The sequence below is a fragment of the Ciona intestinalis genome, unplaced genomic scaffold (genome assembly GCF_000224145.3).
Source record: "Ciona intestinalis unplaced genomic scaffold, KH HT000146.2, whole genome shotgun sequence".
In the NCBI taxonomy this organism is placed as follows: domain Eukaryota; kingdom Metazoa; phylum Chordata; class Ascidiacea; order Phlebobranchia; family Cionidae; genus Ciona; species Ciona intestinalis.
The window spans coordinates 1-9,423 of NW_004190468.2; the positions used below are offsets into that span (position 1 = coordinate 1).

Consider the following 9,423-nt stretch of genomic DNA (forward strand, 5'->3'; position numbering starts at 1 on the left):
TTTTGGTTAAAAAAGATTATAATTATTTAGGATGTGTTACATTATATGATCAGAAAAATATACACTTTTCCAAATAAAATTATAAGTGAATTTACACTACATTTTGTTAAAAACCAGTAATAAAAAAATGTAAAATTGTTGAAAAAGGTTGGTTTTGAAAAACTTAAGGGATACATGAGAACGTAAACTATACAATCTGACTTGCATTCTATACAGCAATCTTGCGGAAGTTGTTATGCATTTGCATCGATGGCAATGTTGGAAGCTCGAGTTCGTATTGCAACAAACAACACACAAACGCCTGTTTTCTCACCCCAAGAAGTTGTCTCATGTTCACAATATGCACAAGGTTCGTTAATGATGCTGATGTATATTAGTTTACAAGTTAGATGAAACTTATTATGTTACCATTTATTAATGTATTGTATATTTTATCACATATCTTTTGTAATACTTGACAGTTTCTTGTGACTATATTATGAAATTATCGGTAATGTATCAAAATACAGGAGTTAGGACTTTTTAATATATTATTTGACATTCGACTAAATTTATTGCAAAGCCTATATAAATTGCGAACTGTTCTTTTTAACCGCTTTTAGAAAAAAATCATTTAATGCTGCGGTGTTTTACATTACATGAGCATGTTCTTTTTTAAGATGGTAAAAAATTGCACAATTCTTTTTAAATGTCAAATTATTGTGCTGATTTTAAATATACATTGTTAAAAGAATGATGTTTTAGGTTGCGAAGGGGGTTTCCCGTTCCTGATCGCAGGAAAATACGCTCATGACTTTGGTGTTGTGGAAGAACATTGTTATCCATATCTTGGCAAGGACACAGATAAATGTTCTCCAATGGTTTCAAACTGCCGACGTCATTATGTTGCTAAGTATGAGTACGTGGGTGGTTATTATGGTGGGTGCACCCCGGAGAAAATGATGGAAGATCTTGTTGCGTTTGGACCAATAGCTGTGGGAATAGAGGTATGTTTGTTTGTATGTGCAAAAGTTCAATAAAACAAATAAAAGCATTTCAGTATTGCATTAGTTTCTTCTCCATATAACAGTCATTTCATAAATGTCCCAAAATTTTAAACACAAGACAATATCATAGTCTTCAGATACTTTTTTATGTGATAGTTCGTGCTCATGTTTTTGTTAACCTTGGTGTTGCCTGCAAAAATAACTTCTGAACTGGCATCACATGTTAGAAATGTAAACATTGGTGACATCACCTGGCACCACACATCCCTTTGTAAGGTTTGTCCTTTGTAGTGGCAAGGTTACAGTTTGGTGAATACCTTGTAAAGTAAGCTTGATTATGTTGTCGTACCACCTCGTATACAGAAGTGTCACTTTTCACATCATGTGATGACAACATTATTCCCCATGCCTGCAATATTCTATTGTTGTTGGTGAATATGTACTTCAAAGTGTTAAACTTTCCACAACATAGGCAATTTTACGTGTGAGTGGCACATAAACAAGGCCCCATAAAAGATAACATTCTTAGTTTAAAAACAATATGACTGACTAACTCTCTTCAGGCTTGTCATACCATAAACAGATTTTGGTTTTATTTTGATTGTTATAACGATATCCGAGTAAGAGGATGCTTATATAGTAGTGGAAGTAAATAAGATTCACTGTAACATTGTTACCTGGATGATCAAAAGCGTTTCAAATGGTTTTATTCATATTCATATTCATGTGTCCACATGATGGACTTTTATGTAAAATACATCAGTTTTTGCGAAGATTTTCTTGATATTATAGAATAAATATCATGTTGCAAACATTATCTTTATCAGTCACGTGCTGATCAAATGTTAATTACCGTCACGTTTTTGGCAAACAGACAAGCACAAATAAATCAATCAGTCACACTCATAATTGCCTAATGATAAATCACACTGGTACACTACAGTTAAAATAATAACTTTCTCTGATTATTACTACTTATGTAAAAAAAGTTTCTCTCTTTAGGCACAACAGTACTCAATATATAAAATATGGTTAGGACACATTTATTAAATACTAAAAGCTTATTGACAAAACACACAAACAGAAACTCAAATGCAGTATGTTTCAAAAATTTTGTGCTTGAAGTTACTTAGGTTCATTCACACTAATTATGGGTACCAGTCTTTTCTTGAAAGAAATTGCTGCACTGCATTGTGAAATAACTAACAAGTAACTTGGTTTAATATTATGTAACCATACAAAGTTTTGTCAAATACCATATCGGTTTGCGGGATACAATACTGTCTCCTTCTAAAAAGTTTTTCATTTACTTTTCATTCTAACTGGTTGGTTTAACTACTAATTTATTTGTATTAGGTATACCCAGACTTCCAGCAGTATAAGAGTGGCATTTACCATCATGTTACTTCTGTGGAACGAAAACTGCCTGTAACCGGTTACAACCCATTTGAACTGACCAACCATGCTGTGCTGGTAGTGGGGTATGGAGCAGACGAACGCACTGGTGAAAAATACTGGATAGTGAAAAACAGTTGGGGTGAGTCATGGGGAGAAAAGGGTTTTGTCAGAATCAAGCGTGGTGTTGATGAGATTGCCATTTCAAGTTTGGCCCAACAGAGCTTTCCCATACCGGAACTAATTTAATTTGTTTCTATTTGTCATTTATATTACAGGATTGCGAATTTGAATTTTCTTATTAGATGTGTTACAGTAAATTTCAATATGTATCAATTTTCTCTGATCTGTTACATTGTACAATTCTTTTCTCTTTTATTTATTCACAAAAGTTGATTTATTAATTTTTTAAGTCTCCTAACAAAACACATAAATAACTTATAACTAATTTAAGTCTGATCCAGTTACTATTGTGCAATATCATCATATATACATTTTGATTCATTGGTCGTTTAGCAACTAAATAAAACTTTCATTTACATGTAGTAATGGGTGGTTTGACAAAACAGAGCTATCCATAGTATATTTGGCGCATTATATTAAGGAAATATATATTCAATTGTAGCCTATTCAATAGGCCCTATTGCAACGATCACTTGTGGCAGAAATCTGGTTGTTAGATGTGACAAACTTTGTACATTTCACAAGTATTAGAATTTAACTTACCGTTTTATGAATTTTATGCTGTGTATTAGTCTAAAATTATAGGTAAAATTATACATTCAAATATTGTTCAATGACCACTAACATTTATCAACAATGAACAAATCGGGAGTCAAACGTATTTGAATATATGGGATAATTCTACTAATTTCTACATACAGCATATCAACACACACGGGGTGTTATACAGAGCGCAGAGAGCATACAATACAATAACGAAAGTAATGTGCTATACAGGAATATTGAGCTGTTTAATCTTCTCTCGACCGTTTTCGAAAAATGGTAAAAGCGGCCATACATCGGGAAACCCGTTAGTAACACAACAATCTGTTACTTTTTGCATTGTTTACGTTTTGGTGCAAAACAAATAAAAGTGCATACAGTTTCCCATATTTTTTATTAAAAGAAAACAAATCCAAAATAATTGTTACGCTAGTGTCGTGATATACTCGTTCTGATTGATATATTGTACCAGGCGCTACTCCGAATGTGTCGAGACGCTACTGCGCATGCGCAGCAAGTCGGAACAAATACAATACGAGCTCTAATAAATACGTACTGGTGTCGTGATATATTCGTTCCGATTGACATATTTGAACCGGGCGCTATTGCACCTGCGCCGAAACTCTACTGCGCATGCGTAGTAGATCGAAACAAATAAAATTCGAGCTCTAATAAACACATACTTATACTGACAAAAGTTGATTCATTTTTAGGTATTATGTAACGGTGTAGCGGCCCGTCGTAGTATTACGTCACGTAAATTATTTTGTCCCCAAATATTGTCCTGTTTTGACGTCGCGCGCTAACTTTCCAACAACGCGGCGGATGCACCCTGCCGTTAAGCGAGTTAGCGCCGATGCTCCCAATTGTGCCCTATTCATTATAACCTCGTTATCGCCATTTATCACGCCGATTCGTCTGACACCCGAAATTCCTATTCCCCTCAAACTTTTTCCCGACTGCTATATATGCTACGTAATCGCCATTTAACTACAAGAACAGATCGCCATTTAACTATGAGAAACGATGATACTTATGTAATCGCCTTAACTATGAGAACCGATGAGAACGATGAGACAATAACGAGAGAACGAAATACTAACAACAAGAACGACTATAAAAATAAAAGAGACAAATACAGTTACTGTAACAGAGACAGAACCGTGTGATTTCTTGCCAGTCAAAACCCTAGATAACGTAGACTGGGAAACGGTAAACGACAACTCCTAGATAACCGAGACTAGGACGTAGCTTTATAGACACCCGCGAGCGCACGAAGTCAACTGCAGCTCACCTGCAATCAGCTCATAAACAATATACTAACATCGGGTGTCTAAAACGGTATAACATATTCAAAAAGCGGTATGACATATTCTGTCCGGAGCCGTGGCATAGTGGTTAGCGCGCCTGCCTGTAGCCCAGAGGTAATGGGTTCAAGGCTCGACGCTGCTACCATTGTGGACGTATGTGTCCTTAGGCAAGATACTTAACGACAATTGCTCCAACCCAGTGGTTACTATTGGGTGATCCAAGTTATTAGCCCTACTTTAAAAAAATAATAAAAAAATCCAAAAAATAATCACCCACAAAGTAACATACATGCTAACTCGTAAGCTGGCACGAGGTGTTAAACCCGTGTGATAACGACTGTCGTTTTCCGGCAACGCGAGGATAAAGTAAGTTACATTCATTCAAAGCTGGATCGGTAGAAAATCCTTTTTTCAGCACGTTAGTGGTCATATAGATCCTTTTTGCGAACAGTTGTTCTTGTTGTTGTTGAGCACGGTAGTGGTCATATAGATCCTTTTTCGTCGAACAGTTGTTCTTGGATTTGTTGTTACTGATAGGGCGATTTTTTCCGCACTTATCCTAATTCTCAATTCTTAGCATTTTTCTTTAATCTCTTGATTAAAATCAAATCGTAATATATATTTATAATTTTCAGACCAAATTTTCAGATTTAAAACCGCACAATTAGCGTGTGTGCACCAAAGCGTAGACGAGTGCCTTTTTCTTATCGTCATCTTCCGTATAAACACCTCGTCTCTCGTTTCTTCGCTCTTTTAGTTTACCGCTCGCAATAAATCATTATGCAGCCGACACAATATGAATAATATTAACTTCTAACATTACCTATAACACTGAGTGATTACAGTTTATCCAAATTCACAAAACAAAACGCCTTTAAAAACAAACGGTTACTTCAGATTTGTTTTTGATCGAGCCCAGTCGACCGTTGTAGTAAAAGGATTAATTAATATAGCAGGGTGGGGGTAGATGGGACACCTTTTCTTTTTGTTTTCTCTTTTCATTTGGTAGTAAACAAAGAACATTTAATGAATTATAAAACCGTATATCTTTTCCACAGACCGTTGTTAATTGTTTAAAACACGATCAGGCTATTTGGATATTATGTGTTAAAGGTGTCCCATCTTCCCCGATTCTACATCTTATGCTAATTAGTTTAAAACGTGCCTATTCCTTACATCTGTGATCTCTTGTATTTTAGAATCGGTACCGCTAAGAGGATCTTATAGTTAGTACAACGCCCACATTTTATGTTAGTAGCACGAGTAGAAAGCACCAAAAGTGGCCGCTAAAATGTTTTTAATTTAGGAACCCCCCTGGTCTACCAACATATGTAAATTATAAGTAAAATGTGCTTATTAAACTGGGGTAAAATAAGTTTGTTAGTGGCACTTACTTTTTATAGGCTACAAATAACATACCAACTCAGTTATGCTGACTTTAAATTAATAACATAAGTTTTATGGTGCAAACGTCGTGTCTGGAACGATTTCAACGAAGGGTCGTAATAAAGTTGCTGTTTCGGTCTACTGCGCATGCGCAGTAGCGTCTCGGAGCATGCGCAATAGCGACCGGTGAAATATATATCAATTGGAACGACTATATTACGGCACTGGCACCGTGGTATAGTGGTTAGCGCGGCGGTGCGTTACGCAAGGATAATGGGTTCAAGGTTCGTGGCTGCTACCATTGTGGGCGTATGTGTCCTTGGGCAAAATACTTCACGGCGGTTGCTCCAACCCACTGGTCACTAGTGGATTGTCTAATATTATCCGTCTTACATAAAATACATTTTCTGGCCACGCAAAGGTAAAGTAAGTTACAACTATTCAAAAGGTAATTAATGTTACTCTAAATATTTTAATACGTGCTCATTTATTAGAGCTTTGCTCTCTTGTAGTATATTATGATACCAGCCAGCAGAGCAGCAGAGAGAAATAACAACAAAAATGGGCATTGTTTGCGTCAATAGACATCTTTAATCATCTTTATTTATGTGCATTTGTGGACCTATTGAGTAGGCCACGTTTCCATGATCTGTACAAAAGACCAAGGGGGTAATAATTTAAAACTGGTTAGATTCCTATTGTTTGATTGTTTTGTTTTTCTTTAGAAGTTTAATCTGATATAGGCTATGCATTAAATGACGGCAATACTACAAAGTAACATACTTGGTAACTCGTAAGCTGGCACGAGGTGTGTAAAACAGAACACTCGTGTTTAACGTATGTCGTTTTCCGGCCACTCGAGGTTAAAGTAAGTTACATCCATTAAGTTAATGGTTTTCTGTATACATGTTTGTACTGTAGTACACCCCTTACTCAGGAATGGCCAGAGGTAATTCCTATAGTATTTTTGTTGCACATATATTATACTTATGTTATACGTTAACATGGTCAATTGCACTATAAGATCTAATAGAGGATGATGGAATATTTATAATATATAATAAAATATTATAAAATAAGTACTACAATTTATAATAGTGGTTAGAACTACTTTGTTATATGAATTTCGTATTTCTTCTTTGAGTATTTTATTTATATTTACAGCAAATAATGGTAACTACCAAGAAGTAAAGAACTCGGTGAATGCTGTTGTTCGTATCTTTAAAGAGGGGTAAATATATAATTTGTTAACTATTTCAATAGCTCTCATTGTTGTCAATAGCTCATATGTAAGTTATTATGTTGATGCCAGTGGTAAACAGAGCAGTGACTTATCCAGGGGGTTTCCGGTGACAAGTCTCAATTTCATATGTGACAATGCAACTTTCGTTTACCTATTAAGCCTACTACACTTCTGTATATAGTCAAGTGGGGTATAAAAAACAATGGTACTTTGGTGGACAAGCCTTAGGTCACTAAAATTACATTTTTTCGCAAACAGGTTTTGTTTTGTGTTTTTTCTCAAATAGCATTTATTTCGCTTGTCTTTGATTCTAACTTTCATTCAAAGTGGGGTTTTTTAAACTTTTTAATTTAAGAATGTCTTTTGTGATAAACTATTATGCATGCAGTTATATATGCTATAATTAAAGTAGCTTGCTGCTGTTATATTTTAATTTTTGCAAACATTTTATACCTTTTTCACTGTGTAGTATATATTTCAAGTTAGACTGACATTGTTAATTTACAGATCACTTTATTGCAGAATTTAGTTTAGTGAAAGTTATGATGTCATTTAGATTTGCAAACACCTTTATCATTTAAATCAAGTGTAATGCTTCGAATAGTTCTTGTGCTTTATGTGTTATATAACTTACAGGCTTTGTTTTTAGCCTGTTATTTATATCTACCAACAACTGTTATTTAGATTTAAACTTAAGTTATTGGAGTAGGGAGCAGGGTTTTGCAAATATATGGCAATGTGGGTTTGCGGTGTCTCTAAAATACGCGCGAACAGCGCTAAAATACGCGCGAACAGCGCGAACGACTCTAAAATATGCGCGAACAGCACGAACACATTTTACAAATCATTTAGATTAAAGTTAGAATAAGCGGGAACAGCTCGAATTATCCTGGATTCCTACTTTTCTGCTTTTAATGTTGTTAGATTTAGATATATATATACAGTAGGGTGGAGGAAGATGGGACAGCTCTATTTTCTCGTCCCATTTAGTAGTAAACAAAGAACATTCAGAGAATTATAAAACCGTATTTTCACAACTCCTATAGACCGTTGTTAAATGTTTTAAAACGCGATCAGGATATTTGGATATTATGTGCTAAAGATGTCCCATCTTTCCCCACCCCAGCCTACTAACATATGAATAAATGTAACTTGCTGTATTTTCGCGTGGCCGAAAAACGAAAGTCGTTATAACACGGTACACACCTCATGCAAGCTTACAAGTTACCACAAATGTTTTCTTGGGGGTGGGGCTGGGCAGGTGTGGTAACGGCTTTGTATAAAAGGGTAAAACCGGGTCAGTGCTGTTCTGTGTAATCTAGAGCAACCGCTCGCGCTGTTCGAGCTGTTCGCGTGCATTTTAGAGACGTTGGCGCTGTTCGCGCGTATTTTAGAGACATTCGAGCTGTTCGCGCGCATATTAGAGACGTTGGCGCTGTTCGCGCGTATTTTAGAGACGTTCGCGCATATTTTAGAGACACCCGTGGGACTGTGCTTTACACGCAAACATAATTTAGTTAAGTATATCGTAACGCAGTAGTTAGACTCTGTGTAATAACGAGCAATATCTTGTGTTTATCGGCAACAATTGTATCAGTATGTGTGACGCTTTTCGATTGTTTTTAGTTTTTGTAACGTCATTTAAATTTGTGTAATTAAACCTAAAGTACATTTGTTGTTGCTGAATGCTGATAAAATAAAACCATGGGCATAGCTTATTGAAATGCTACAGTTGCTTAGACATGGAATAAATGCATATGAGAGTTATTTCAGCATACCCAGGAGATATGAGTGGTCTTGTCTCTTGTGATATTGATCTGGCTGCTAAACCGCGTGACGCATAGGCGCCGTTTCGTATGGTGCAGACGAGGCCGGCCTACTCTGGATATTATGCAGACGGTGCAGCACCTGCTGCGTATAGCTGCATTTTATTAATAAAACCCGTTTAAAATTAAAAAGAACTAGTCGTTTTAAGCTCGCAAATAGCTAAAGAACTATATATTCCAACGCACTCGGTTGTTAAGCTGTCGATTGGCGTAGCAATGATTATTTTCCGTAATGTTTTTCCTCAACCACGCATAATGCTTTGTTACGTCATAGTAGCGATTCACACGTTGATTATTTAAGTCATAATAGCATTTGATGCGTCGATTATTGATCAGCAATCCAGGAGAAAGCAAACTAAATAGTCTACGTTTATGGTGGAGACTTGTTTATTTATTAAAACTTTAAATACATGTAAACCCATACGTTAGTATCATACTTATAACAGCTTGCTATGAGTTTATGGCTAACTCATAGCAAGCTGTTATAAGCTAGTTAAATACATCGGAAAAGCTTGTCAAATACATCGGAAGTTATCCAAATGCTTTTCAAG

General features: G+C 35.7%; 2 protein-coding genes across 3 annotated transcripts in view; both read left to right on the forward strand.

Moving 5' to 3' along the window:
- Positions 1-189: 189 nt before the first annotated feature.
- On the forward strand, positions 190-2,926 carry LOC104266675 (dipeptidyl peptidase 1-like; the record flags this gene model as incomplete). The annotated part of the gene is made up of 3 exons (XM_009863473.2): positions 190-349; positions 745-986; positions 2,343-2,926. Coding segments are annotated over 3 exons (690 nt in total), but the record flags the coding sequence as incomplete, so codon positions are not given.
- Positions 2,927-6,343: 3,417 nt separating this feature from the next.
- LOC100180188 (serine protease HTRA4-like) overlaps positions 6,344-9,423 on the forward strand; it is a 7,435-nt gene continuing 4,355 nt past the window's right edge. The window contains exons 1-2 of one of the 2 annotated variants that reach the window (XM_018816136.2): positions 6,344-6,472; positions 6,968-7,034. In XM_018816136.2, coding sequence (XP_018671681.1) covers positions 6,448-6,472; positions 6,968-7,034 — 92 coding nt within the window. In that variant the 5' untranslated portion in view covers positions 6,344-6,447. Of the gene's footprint in view, positions 6,473-6,505; positions 6,753-6,967; positions 7,035-9,423 lie in introns of those variants that run through there. The other variant, XM_009863467.3, reaches the window with a different exon arrangement.